At 35.9% G+C, this 14,504-nt stretch overlaps 1 protein-coding gene across 1 annotated transcript in view; it reads left to right on the top strand.

The window, feature by feature from the left end:
- Nucleotides 1-14,504, top strand: part of FBN2 (fibrillin 2) — a 282,788-nt gene that overhangs the window by 235,629 nt on the left and 32,655 nt on the right. The window contains exons 42-52 of the mRNA XM_023738698.1: nt 1,307-1,375; nt 2,262-2,387; nt 2,536-2,661; nt 3,327-3,452; nt 6,471-6,587; nt 8,193-8,321; nt 8,795-8,914; nt 12,090-12,215; nt 12,872-13,024; nt 13,818-13,883; nt 14,181-14,306. Of these exons, the coding sequence (XP_023594466.1) occupies nt 1,307-1,375; nt 2,262-2,387; nt 2,536-2,661; nt 3,327-3,452; nt 6,471-6,587; nt 8,193-8,321; nt 8,795-8,914; nt 12,090-12,215; nt 12,872-13,024; nt 13,818-13,883; nt 14,181-14,306 (1,284 nt within the window). The remainder of the gene's footprint in view (nt 1-1,306; nt 1,376-2,261; nt 2,388-2,535; nt 2,662-3,326; nt 3,453-6,470; nt 6,588-8,192; nt 8,322-8,794; nt 8,915-12,089; nt 12,216-12,871; nt 13,025-13,817; nt 13,884-14,180; nt 14,307-14,504) is intronic.

The following is a 14,504-nucleotide window of genomic DNA, read 5'->3' as shown; positions in this document are numbered from 1 at the left end:
ATGATATATTTGTTACAAAATATTGTTTAGGGTATTATGTATTTAAATGCTTTATTTAATGTGATTATCAAATGAAATTAAAGAGAGAGGTGATGAACAGTGGCACATTGGGGCCTTTCTCAGTGGTTCCAATTCAGTAGTTGGATGAATTTCTTTTACTGTCTATTATCATAGTTATGTTCCATAAAATTAAATAAAAATATTCTCATGATTCTCTAACTTTAAAACTCTGTAAGTTAGAAATTGAAGATCACTGGCTTGGGGAATTAAATACCCAAATTCTTTGTGAGAGGAAGTGGAGGGCTTTGATTTGAGAGACAGGTCTGGGTTTAGATAGAAGCTCTGCTCTACCACTGATTATGTGACTATAAGTAGCATCTTTATCCTTTCTGAAAAATTGATTCCTCATATACAAAATAGCTATAATAATAAATAATAACTGACTAAGTCATATGGTTATACTGATGATTTAATGAGGTGATGTATGTCAATTATCATTTGCACATTGCCAGGCAATTAGAAACCACTAAATTGGGCTACATATACTTATTGAGCACCTACTGTGTGCCTTCCTGTCTGTTCTGGATGCTTAGTATATAATTGGTGAATGAAATATACAAAGTCCCTGCCCTCATAAGCACTTTAAGTATAGTAGCCAATACTGTTTTCAGGAGTTTTATTCATGTGTGTAACAATTGGCATCAGAAATTACTACTTTGTTTCTTAAAAATTAGAATTCTTTCAAATTTCCATTGGTTTGGTAAATTATATTTAGGCAGTAGTAACTCTTACAGTCTGTTTTACTCTATGATGCACTGTTTTTGGATGCCTCAAATTTCACATTCCCACTAACAAATTGATTTGTAGTAAAGAAAGACAAAATTCACCTCTCATTCATTATTCAGTGTTAACCTGCTTCTTACTATGAAATTATTTTTACATGCATATGCCTTTGTGCAATCCAGAATCCATTTTTAAATTTGTGCTCTAGTCTGTTTTTTCTGTCTACCTAAGTTAGATCATTTTAAGTTTTGCATACCAAAAAAAATTTTAATGCCTAAGTGGATAATTTGACCCTTGTAATGATTTACTTACCTTCTAATGTCAGAACATTAAAAAGTTAATAATAATAACTGCCTAGATCCCCTCTTTGCAGAAGCTGGCATTGTTATCAAATAAATAAAATCAAAATTAAAATATCTGTTTGTGAATGGTAATATAAAATCTGTTTGTCAGCAAAAATACTACTCTATAAAATGCCATTTGAGAATTTTAAAAGTTCATTTGCTTTGTTTATGTTTTAAAGCTGACTTTAAAACCATATGTGGAAATATTCCTGGATTCACCTTTGACATACACACAGGAAAAGCAGTTGGTGAGTTTTTGCAGATTGTGTTTATTTAGTGCATTTATGTAGCATTTTATAAAAATCTATTCAATATTTTTAAACTGCTAGAGTACTACAAAAAATCTAGATTCCAGTCTAATATAGTTAGAGAGAAATAAGACACTTAAGATTCTACCCAAGTATTAATAATAGTATTATTTCATTAGCTTAGTCTGGTGATTGAGTTGTGATAGTTCTGTGACAATGTCAAGATTTTATACATCTACCAAGCTAAATTTTAGTTTTCTTTTTCATACGTATTGTTACTACGTGACTAAAAAATCCACTTTTTTTTAACCTTTAGTTGCTATTCCTGTAAATATATTTTTTAAGTTTTTAGTGTATTTTTGCAGTATCCTTTTCTAATGGTCTAATTATAAACTTTCAGGATTATTATTTATATGACTTGCATCCTTCTAGTTGTACATTTTATTGTTCACTCTACTTGTTTCTTCCTCAGAGAGTCAATGAACAATATAGTTTTAAGTCTCCAATTATGCATGCATATATAATAAAATACAGAAAATTAAGAAACCATGGCTTTCATTCTCAGATGAATAGCAGCAGGATGGTAGCCTTGGCAGGTGACTCAACAGAAGGCTTGATTTCCTAGGAAGTTAATTTGCTATACTGACACTTAAATCACTTGATATAGTTTATTGGCCACTTAAATTTTTCTGTTACTGTGGAGAGGAAATACTGTATGCTCTGTATGCTTCCATAAACAACTGAATCATTTATACCAGTTTATAACTGATTTTTGTGGCACTGAATGTGTGTTCTCATTCCAGTGTACACATAGAATTACTCAAGGTTATGTGGTAAATACATTAAGCAGAACTGCATATATTTGACTAAATCTGTTCAATTTCAGACATTGATGAATGTAAAGAGATTCCGGGCATTTGTGCAAATGGTGTGTGCATTAACCAGATTGGCAGTTTCCGCTGTGAATGCCCTACAGGATTCAGTTACAACGACTTGCTCTTAGTCTGCGAAGGTAATCTGAATCACGTATGTCCATACATAAATTGATTCAAGACTATTTTTGATGTTTACTATTTAGGAGTTGATCATCAAAGTGGATAAGTGAATGTAATCCTAATGCAATAATGAAAGGCCATTAAGAATTTATTCTGCTTTTTCAGACATTGATGAGTGCAGCAATGGGGATAATCTCTGCCAGCGAAATGCAGACTGCATCAATAGTCCCGGCAGTTACCGCTGTGAATGTGCTGCGGGTTTCAAGCTCTCACCCAACGGGGCCTGTGTAGGTAAGAAATCGACTGACTCATTCTCTGGCACCGAGCACAAGTTTCTTTCAATTTCCTGTGTGTTTGTGTGGAGCTCTGGTGGTGCAGTGGTTGAGAGGTATGACTGCTAACCAAAAGGCAGAAGGTTGGCAGTTCAAATCCACCAGGTGCTCCTAGGAAACTGTATGGGGCAGTTCTCCTCCGAGTCTCACTGTTAGTTGGAATTGACTTGATGGCAGTGGGTTATGTGTCTATGCAAATGTTGTGTAATACATATTTTTACAACAGTTTTTTAAAAAGACATGCCTATGCTTTATCAAAAATTATTTTCAAAATATAATTTGAAAAAGTTTTCTAACTAAATCCATTCATATTGAACCCACTTCAACACATATTTTAGACTATTTTGTTTAAAAAATGAGGTCTCTTAAATGGATTTTTTTTGGATTGGACCTAAAATAAAATACTATCCTTGAGATAGCAATCAGTATGTAAAAATTGCATGACAACAAAAAAAATAGGCTTAGATACTTTAAAGCCTTGCTTATTTTGATTCAGCTGTTGTTATGGTTCATTTTCAACCTGTCTGTAATAATTAATAGCAGATTATAGAAACATGTCTGTGAAAAATGAAGGAATCTTAATAAAAATCAGCTATGTGTAACGTGTTTTATTTTTTGTTTTAGATCGCAACGAATGTTTAGAAATTCCTAATGTTTGCAGTCATGGCCTGTGTGTTGATTTGCAAGGAAGTTACCAGTGCATCTGCCACAATGGGTTTAAGGCTTCCCAGGACCAGACCATGTGCATGGGTAAGAAGGACATTCAATTCCAGGGACTAAAATGGAGCGGAGACTCCAGAATGGATTAGTTTGGTCATGTGTCATAAGTAACTACCATGTTTCTGTCAGAAACAATCTGGCAAAAAGTTAACCATGTTAAACTGCGTAAGGTGTTATTCAAAGCAAAATTTTGCAAGCAGGAACATACCACATTATGGTCTTCAGTTCAAGGATTCCCAGATTTTTTCCTCAGATGACTTCCACGTGTTTGAAACCCACTCTGGGACACTCAGGATTATGTGGAATTCACCACAGTACCAACTGCCCTGTACCCCTTTATGTCCACATTTAAGAAAGCATTTTGGAATGCAAGGTAGTAGTAAGAGGGACAGTACTCACATTTTTTTACACAAAGCATTGAACAGGATTTATCGGTATCTTTAGTGTTTTATCTCTTAATATAGTTAGAAGCAAATACAGCAAAACTCTTTAAAAATTCCCAGTAATATAATGGTTAGTAAGCAGTAATACACCAGTAACCAGTTGCCATCAAATCGATTCTGACTCATGGTGACCCCATGTGTCTCAGAGTAGAACTGCACTCTGTAGAGTTTTCAATGGCTGGTTTGTTTTTTGAAGTAGATCACCAGGCATTTCTTCTGAGGCAGTTCTGGGTGGACTGGAACCTCCAGCCTTTCAGTTAACAGCCAAGTGCACTGTTTGCACCACCCAGGGACTTAAGCAATAATACCAAACTCATTGCCATCAAGTCATTTCCAACTCAAGAAGACCCCATGTGTTACAGAGTAGAAGTGCCCCATAGGGTTTTCTTGGCTGTAATCTTTATGCAAGCAGATTTCCAGGTCTTTCTTCTGAGGTACCACTGGGTCAATTCCAACTGCAGTCCTCTAGGTTAGTGTTTGCACCACCCAGGACCTTTTTTAAGTGTTAGTAATGCTTAGCAAATACTTTGATAAATAAGATTTTGAAGGCAGATGGGCTTGGGGCTGGGACTGAGCATAACTTCTTAAATCTGATGTCAGCAATTAGCTCTGCCTCTGCCGAGGGAGTTCTCTGTGCTTTGTACTTGAAGGGAGAAAATTAAACTTAAAACTTGGCTATTTATAATTACCATGTTCTCAGTGTAGAAAACATTAGGGTTGTGCATCTATTTTTTTTTTTTTTTTGTTGCATATACCAACGGTATATCAAAAACATTTTTTATAGAATAAACCTTATATATGATTTCTTTCTTCCTACACATTTCATATTACATGTTGACTTCAGGAAAAAAAAAATGCAGACTAGGTAGATTATACAAACAGTAAAAACTTTTTAAACTACCTCCCACTCAAAAATAAGCATCATTGAGTTTTGGCTAAATTCCTTCCAAGCTATTTTTATTAATAGCATTTTCTTCAGTTATACAGAAATGAAGTATAAAATGTGTGACTACCCATTGGAATCTGGTTGTTACTAATGTCTTAATACTTGAATTATGTAAATTGTCATTGTAAGGGTTTTTTAAGCAAGAGTGTTTATTGGTTCTGATTAGTCAGTTTATGATGTAAATTTTAAGCCATTCCTTTAAAATCTTCTTAAGAATGTTTCACATTCATTTTTTTTATTCTTTCTACTCACCCCAGCTCATATTTTATTCTTAGAAACCAGAACAAATACTAATAAAAATATGAAAATGACACATAGTAGCTTGGAGTTTGACATTCTTATAACTCAATGAACAGGGTCAGTATTTATATACATGTAAATATAGTACATATGAAAAATTGGTAATGTGTTAAGTTTAACAAAAACCAGCTAACTTAAAGCAAAAGCCTTTTTGATTGATCCCCAAACTTATGTGAAAGTCCAGATCCAAACTCGGTGGGTAGTAGAAACTAGGATTTAAATGCTCTTATTTTTACAAACATTAATTGCCCAGTTCCTTAAATCTCTGGAGGTGAGGGGGTTCAAATGGTATTCAAGACACTAGTTATATGAACATTAAAGTCACATTTCAGTACTACAGAACTAGTTTCCATTTTGGCATGTCCATACAACAAGGAGCACCTGGAGAACTCAGTTTATCCATTGCATCCTAAGAGCTTCCACATTGATTTCTGCGATTATGATGGGAAAATTGTCTAGCTGATTACGATGGAAACATTGTCTAGCTAATGCTTGTAGGAAGGAAAAACAGAGGATCTGACCCTATTCATATGAACTTTCTGAGAATTCTTACTTATACATGCTTCTCTTACCTATACTCAGAGTATGATTTATTAAAAAAAAATCTGAGATTTATGATTCAGAAATTCATATGAAGAGAATCTACCCTAATCATAACATTTCTTCCATGATAAAAGTCAGTCAAATTTTATGATAACTCTCTTAAACAGAGCTTCCTGAGGAACAGTACTTTTTTTCTTTCTTAAACAGAGCTTCCTGAGGAACAGTACTTTTTTTCTTTTTTTGCACAGTATAGTCTCAGCAGCTTGCAAATCATGGTTTATGGAGTCTGCTCTCTTATATGATGAATAGCCTTTCTAAATATTTTCTTAATTCAGTTTTTTTTTTTGGTGGGGGGGAGGCTAATAATATTGAGTTCTAACAGACCTTTTTATTTGGATTCCACTAATTCATAATGTTAACTAAAATTTATCTTTGTTTTGCTAATCAAATTAATGTAGGTAAATTTCTAAAGGAATGTCTATAATGTTTAATAGAAAAAATTATTTTAGTATTTCAAAAGATTGGTTTACTTACAGTTGACAAGAGAAGCTATTCATTAAAACATCCCCTTTAAGGTGATACTTGCTTAGCTTAGTTCTGAATACTGTATTGTACATGCCTGTAAGTCATTAAGCTGTACTTTTTTCTTATATAATTTGAATATAATTATTTTCCTCAAATAAGTGTGGATTTCTAGAATTCCACAAGAAAAATCTAAGTAAGTCAGTAGTTAAAAAAAAAAAAAAAAGTAAGTTAATAGGATATTTTATTTCTAAGTTAAAAAAGTACTCCCTTTGAGCCAATGTTTCTTTATAGATGTTGATGAGTGTGAGAGGCATCCATGTGGAAATGGAACTTGTAAAAACACCGTTGGATCCTATAACTGTCTCTGCTATCCAGGGTTTGAACTCACTCATAATAACGATTGCCTGGGTAAGTACTTCAGTCAGTTCCTTGCTGCTCCTATTTCATTTCCACACAATATACTCAAATAAAAAATAAAATAAAACCAAAGAATAGAAAATATTTCTTAGTAAACTAAAAAGTGCTCTAAAAAATTCTATTTAAAATTATTTTTATTATTAAAATTGCAAGTATGATGAAAGGGGGGATGCTATAGCATTGATTAATGTCTAGTTAATTAAAGCCATAGTATTGGACTATTAATAGTATTGGGCTAAATAATCACAAAACAGTTTGCTATGTTCAGCACTTTTGTTAATCATTCAGGGGAAAAGATCAGTCAGATAATAGTAAGTGTATGGGCACTGCTTTATGGTTTTGGGTATTTTTACCCCTTAGATGGACTCAAAGATAGGTCTGTCATTGTTTCACTGTTATTACAAGTATTTCATATAAATTCATTCTTGTTTTATATTTAAATACTGGAAGTTTTCAACTTACAAACGTGTGTCTTAAAAATTCATTGTAAGGCAGGTTTTGGAGCCTGGGATGCCTTTTCCCTCAGAAACAGTGCATGGTGACCAAGTTTCCAAGTCAACCCTCAAACCTGTCTATGTTTGTGAACGACTGTAAATTTGCAATGGAAAATAAAACTGTCTCTGAATCATGCAGGACTTTAACCTTTGCCCCACACTAACATACAGAGGATTGAAATTAGAACTGTTAGTGAATGGGAGAGGTTCCTGGAGTTGCTAGAGGAAATAGTCAGAAAAATGAAACAACGTTCGCAGTTATTTCTTGTTTCTGGTGTGCTAGGCACTGTGCTAGGTGCTTTACAGCTTTAACTTATTTTAATCCACATGACCCTATAAGTTATATGAAAGCAACTCAGGCTTTCTACCATTATGGGAACTTCACAGCCACCCCACCTTTTAATTCAGTCTGACAGGTGTTCCTCTCAGTATTTTTTATTCTTCAAAATTCTGTAGATGTGAAAAATTTTCAGAGCTAATTGGATACTTTATTCAGATACCACCTTGTTGACCATAGTTTCTCAGATGCTTTGTACTGCCAGATACAAATACACCTCTCATCCAAGTACAATCTTCAAACCCAGAAAATGACTCAAATGTAATCCCCTAAACTTACCTGAATATCTAATACTTAATCCTCCTTTTTTTCTAATCCGTATTATGTCAACAAAATAGAAATCTAGAATGTTTTTAATATAATTGATTTTTATGTTTTTAATATTCTCAGTATATATTCAGTTTATCTCCAGGTAATCTGCAAACTAGGCAATCAAATTAAATCCCATATATTCCCTTGCCTCTGGGAAAAGAGATATTTTCAGTTGGAAGGAATGCAAAACATCACCTTAAACCTTCAGCTTTATTTGGTTATAAATGTATGCGTTATACTAATATCAAAAGTGTGTTTGAAATACAGTAGGGATCTAGGTGACTATTAGTCACATAATCCTTACAATGTGGGCCATTTCTCTCTGTGTTGTGAGGAATTATAATATAGGGTTTTTGTAAATGTATACCAGTAAATATGTTTTTATGTTGCAACTTGTGAAGCAATGTGCATATAAGAGCTCTCTCTGAGAAGCTAACTCTTATTTTCTTACAGATATAGACGAGTGCAGTTCCTTTTTCGGTCAGGTATGCAGAAATGGACGGTGTTTTAATGAAATTGGCTCTTTCAAGTGTTTATGTAATGAAGGTTATGAACTTACTCCAGATGGCAAAAACTGTATAGGTAAGTATCTCAATAAGAAACAGTATTGACTGGAAGAATCAGTATGTGTGTATGGGGTGGGAGTGGGGGGGTGTTCTTGTTTGCTTTTATTTTGTAAAATAGTTATGTGAATCTCACTCACATTTCATTTGGTCATGGCCAAGACAAGATACGAGGGGGAATTTTGGTATAAACTATACTTTATAAGCCAACATTTGGGATGACGCAGGGGTATGTTTCTACTGGGGACAGAGCTTGAGTCTATTCATGTCTCAACAAAAGTAGACAGAGGACACAAATCAAGAAAGTTAACCTCTTGCGAAATGAAAAATACCTAAGATGTAAGAAGAGTACATCAGGGCATATTTGTCTATGATGACCCCGCATATCACAAGGCCTGAGCTGATTCATAATAATATTATTTGGCAAACAGATGCAGCTATGCAACAGTTCTCTCAAGTTTGAATCTTTCTCTCTCTCTTTTCTCGTTAAAGATACTAATGAGTGTGTTGCCCTTCCTGGCTCTTGTTCTCCTGGTACCTGTCAAAATTTGGAAGGATCTTTCAGATGCATCTGTCCGCCGGGGTATGAAGTAAAAAGCGAGAACTGCATCGGTAAGGCTCACATTTATTATGAGGTCCACGAGCTGTTCGGTTTAATAAAACGGGCTCGACTCTATGGAAATCAGCTAAATCCCACCTACTGCAAGCATGCTGACCCGTGGAATTATGCCTTATAACTGCCTACGTCTGTTTTATTGAGCCATCAGAAATTACTTGAAGGTGGAATGGTGGGAATAAAGAACTTAAAGATGTGGGATTCTTTTCATTAACAGAAATCGTATGCTACTCAAAGAATTTTCAGGGCACGCTAATCTTTTTTCCAAATGTCAACAGAGACTTTCTACTGAATTTAGAAAGTGTCTACAAAAATTGTAATCTTTGGCAACCATTTTAAAACAGCTATTAAAGGTGTCTAGAGTCCCAGAAATGTGAAGCAGAAAATCTTGACAATGCTGTTGAGATATTTTTTTTTTCCTTGTGAAGGCCTCATGTCAAAACAGAAAATATTAATCCATTTGTAGTAACAGATGTTTTTCTGTTGCAACTCTTCCAGCCCACAAGAACACTGTAACCACATCAAAAGTGGGTTCCAGAATTGCTGGTGGACATGATGAAGGCAGACCTTTTTACATTTCACTTTATTTCAGTTTTGTACAAACTATTTTTTACAGCCTTGTTGAAATTCAGAAGCATCACCATCTTAGTGCGGTTTTTCCAACGTGAAAGGATTTGCCTTTGAGTGCTCCGATTTTTTTTTTTTTCCCCAATTCTGTTCCCCTTGGCCGGATTCCACCTAAATATGTAGTTCTTCTGTTCACGTTTGGGAGAGCTGGAGTTATATAGACAAGGCTGAGGGAAACTGTTTACTTCTTAGAATTTTAATTATTTTTCAAACAGTAAAATTAGATATTATGGCTATCCCTAGTCATTCTGATTTGATTAATATTTTCCCCTTTTCTGATTTATATAATTCATTGTAAGGTTGCATAGTGTTTTTAATACTGAAAAAATAAATACAGTACTAGATAGAAGTTCCTTGAAAAGTTTAAGACTCTGTCTTCCATTTTCTTTATTCATATTTAATCTTGATGCCTCTTTAACTCTATGTTCCATCCCTTTAAGGAGCAATAATAGCAGCAGTGCATTAGTCTAAGAAAGAAATAGAAATACATATGCTTCCTTGTATCAGATAGTCTTAGCTACCTTTTTCCTTAGTGAAAGAATCTATGGATTTAGTTATGTTTTAATAAATTTCAGATTATTTTCTTTACCGTTGTTAGCAATGCCACTGTTTTGTTCCTCTTAAAATTGATTTTTAATTAACTTCACTGTAAGAATATTTCCTTCAGACAAGTCTCTTCACCAATTTTTCTCAGATGAAATGCTTCCTAGTTACTATACACACACTCACAAGCATATACATGTGTGCACACATGCATGCATGAATTCATCACTACATACAGTGGACATTACAGTGAATACTTGGCACCTTCCTAGGTGCTGGAAGTACACAATTCCAGTCTCAACCTCAGGTAACTTACTACTGAATGGGAGAGACTTACTTGTAAGTAACATGTTTTATAAAGATATCCTTGCAACACAGTGTGACAAACACTGTAATGGAGGTATGTTCAGGATGTGAGAACATAGTAGGAAAAAAACAAAAAAACCAAACCCATTGCTGTCAAGTCGATTCCGACTCACAGCGACCCTATAGGACAGAGTAGAACTGCCCCATAGGGTTTCCAAGGAGCAGCTGGTAGATTTGAACAGTCAGCCTTTTGGTTAGTAGCCGAGCTCTTAACCACTGCACCACCAGGGCTTGATTGTAGTCATGAGAAGGTGGCATGTCAAGGAGGTCATCACAGTGGATTTGTGACATCCTAGGTGGCTCTCCCTGGTGGCACAGTGGTCAAGCGATCGGCTGCTAACCGGAAGATTGGTGGTTCAAACTCACCAGCCGTTCCATGGGAGAAACAGGTGGCACTTTGCTCCCTTAAAGATTACAGGCTTAGAAACCTTATGGAGCAGTTCTACTCTGTCATATAGGGTTGCTGTGAGTCGGAATCCACTCGACGGCAGTGGGTTTAGGTGGCTCTCAAATGTCAGATAGGAATTTACTGGTCAAAGAAGGACAAGAAACAGAGAGAGACCATTGGAAACACAGGAAACGTGAGCGTGGTGAGGGGCATTGAATGACCTGCAGGCTGTGTGGGGCCATTGCAGGTTTGTAAGAAGTGATGTGATATGACTCATTCAACAGAATCCTGCCAGTATAAATTGAGAACTTAGTATGTACCAGACACTATGCCCGGAGCTGAGGGTGCAGGCAGCAGCGAACTAGACAGCCTAACATGTCCCGCCCTCATGGAGCTTACTTCTAATGTGCCTGCAACTGATTGTGTTGTTAAAAAGATTATAAAATTAGCGTAGTGTTTTTTCACTTCATTAAAATAACCCATTATATAAGTACTTTCCATGAAAAATAGCCAAGAGTCACTGCTTAGGAATCGTTATTGATTTCAAGGAACCATTCTGGAGTAGAGAAAGGGGAATGGTAAAATTCTCAAAATATGCCCGAGTCCTCCGAGTTCCATAGGCACAGATTTGAAGTTTTTTGGTTATAATCAGATGTGTATTTTAGAAAAACAACGCTGGTAGTAATGTGAAAAGAAGAGAGGGGAGATGCAGAAGTTGGGTAGGAGACTTGCAGCAACCCAGGTAACAAATGAGGGTGGGTGTTGAATGTACTGAGGAGGCAGAATGGACAGGCTACTTGGATATGAAAATTCAGGAGGGACGGTGAATAAGGAAGACTCCAGGACCCCAGCTTGGAGTCCTGAGAAGGGCATAAGAAGAGACAGTTTTGGCTGTGATGAGGCTGTGTTGTGTGTGAGACATGGAGCTGGTCCTGTCCTCTAGGCAGGTGGACATACACCACTAGGGATCAAGCTCAGGGAGTAGGAGATAAACCAAGGAGTCTCGGCTTACAGTTATTGGTTGAAAGTGAATATAATCTCTGAATTTTGAAGCAGTAATTTATTTCTAAAGAATAAATTAAGTGTATATCCTAATGTAGCTTGTTTCATATTAAATATTCATCCTAAGTATTTATGTCTTTTTACTTAATGGATTCTATAATAGTGTGGACAGTTATCGATTTTTTTCATATATTGAATAACTTATTGACTTGATTAAATTAACAAATGCTCCTGCTGTTCTGCAGATATAAATGAATGTGACGAGGATCCCAACATCTGTCTTTTTGGTTCCTGCACTAATACTCCAGGGGGCTTCCAGTGCCTCTGCCCACCTGGCTTTGTCCTGTCTGATAATGGACGGAGATGCTTTGGTAAGCTTTGGAATGCCAATCCTCTCTCCTTGTTGGCCCTTAGAAACTTCAGAGCTGAATGGTAAGCCATCATGCTAATGGCTGTCACTGCAAACTACAAGTCTATAGTAAATACATCATCTGTAAATTTAAAATACAGGTCTCAAATGTGTATGCACTGGACTTTATTTTCAGGTACTTTGAACTATTAGCATTGTTTTTACAGTATTTTGAATTCATATTAAAAGAAAAATTACCCCGATCTGCCATTTTCATTTTGTTACTGGCATTATATATATTTCATGTATTGGCATATGAGTTGCTTTTGGAAATTACTGAGTTTTGTTTTCTTTAAGCTGTAATATAACAATGAAAAAAAGAAATATTCTATATGGGAATCATTTTTATTTCAAGCTTTGTTTCTCAGATTTTCTAACCACATTATAGAAATTATTTTTAAACACTTCAGATAGTCAAAACTTTATAGACAGGTCCATTTAAATTAGCAAATGAAATCAGCAATTGGGGATTTCCAAACCTGTCTTTCAACTGCTAGTCTAATCTCCGTGTCATGTTCTGCCCCTGAGAACTTTTCTGTCGGAAACATGGAGTTACATACCAATTGTTTGTTTTAAATGATCTGTAAGGAGCCCTACAACGTTTGCTTTCTTGTTCAGATACTCGCCAGAGCTTCTGCTTTACAAATTTTGAAAATGGAAAGTGTTCTGTACCCAAAGCTTTCAACACCACAAAAGCAAAGTGCTGCTGCAGTAAGATGCCCGGAGAGGGCTGGGGCGACCCCTGTGAGCTGTGCCCCAAAGATGACGAAGGTGAGAGCAGTGACATTGAACACCACGCTGCACCAGTTTCTGAATGTTTGCCAGAAGTCGGTTTGACCATGTCATTACGAACATTTTGAGGTTGAATTAATCCCCTCAGGTATAAGTTTTGATGGTTCAGTGAGCAGCCGACTTTGAGAAACTTTTTTCAACTTTTGTATACAACATGTGTAAGTGCAGGTAGAGTTACCCTGTTATTTCAGTTTTTTCCAAGGTTGGTATTACTTGCTTTCAAAACAATGAATTTGAGAGGTGCAGGGCAGGGGATACAAGGAGGAGATGAAAATGATGTTCGAGATTGCTGCAGGAGTCCCACGTGGGTATTGTATCACAGGCTGTGGCTCTCAGAATATTACATAAGATTCTGAGAAGCTGCGTCCACACGCCCAGTGGCTGTTTTCAGCAAGGGACTAACAGCCTCACCAGTCCTATTACAGCAGAAAAAGACAGCGCAGGTGAATTGTAGGTTAGTTCCTAGCAAGCTCAGAACTGGCTTGTTCTCTAGATTAGGGGTGGCTTCTATGTGGAATGGGCAGGGGGCGTCCATCTGGCTACTCGGTGTTAATTGAGCAAACAGAAAGAAGCAAACGCTCTTAGCAGGTGGCCTTCTTGAAATATGCTGAAGTGTTGCTTTTAAAATAAATCATAAAAATAAAGACTTGTTAAAGACAGATTTGTAGAGGACAAATAATTAAGTACAATTTTATGTACATTGTAATCAGTTCTTGAACTCTTTGGTAGTTTAGACTCTCCAGTGATGCAGGATTTGTGTTTTTCTCTGTAGTTGCATTCCAGGATTTGTGTCCATATGGCCATGGAACGGTCCCTAGTCTTCATGATACACGTGAAGGTGTGGTTTGATATGTTCTTTTCCTGTGTTCTTATTTTATATGAATATATTACCATATGTTTATTTTATAAATCATGCTATTTATACTATAGCACTTAGAGTATATTGTATTTATAGAGTATATTGTATTTGATATATATATTTATTATATATCATGTATTATGTGATATAACATATATTTCTTTGGTAAAAGAAATGTTTACATGTTTTAGAAGTTTTAAGTCTGTGTCGAATGACATATACAGTATTGGCATCACTTTTTATATGTGGAAGTTCATGGGCAACGCTGTTTTTTAGATGTCAATGAATGTCTTGAGAGCCCAGGAATTTGTTCCAATGGTCAGTGTATCAACACAGATGGATCTTTTCGCTGTGAATGCCCCATGGGTTACAACCTTGATTACACAGGAGTGCGCTGTGTAGGTGAGTGTTGGTTCCACATTACACAGTTTTAAAGTTCTATTTTATTTTTCATATTCAGCAAAAGATCTCGCAAATACCTTGGGTGGTGGTGGAATTTACAAAGCCAGGATAAGTAGCTAGTAACGGCTCTATCTTTGCCCATCCTACATTTTCAGTCCCACCTGGTTTATGTGAAGATGGAAAGAATTGCCCAACCTC

Source organism: Trichechus manatus, unplaced genomic scaffold (genome assembly GCF_000243295.1).
Source record: "Trichechus manatus latirostris isolate Lorelei unplaced genomic scaffold, TriManLat1.0 scaffold00121, whole genome shotgun sequence".
Classification (NCBI taxonomy): Eukaryota; Metazoa; Chordata; class Mammalia; order Sirenia; family Trichechidae; genus Trichechus; species Trichechus manatus.
This window is presented reverse-complemented; position numbering and strand designations above follow the sequence as displayed.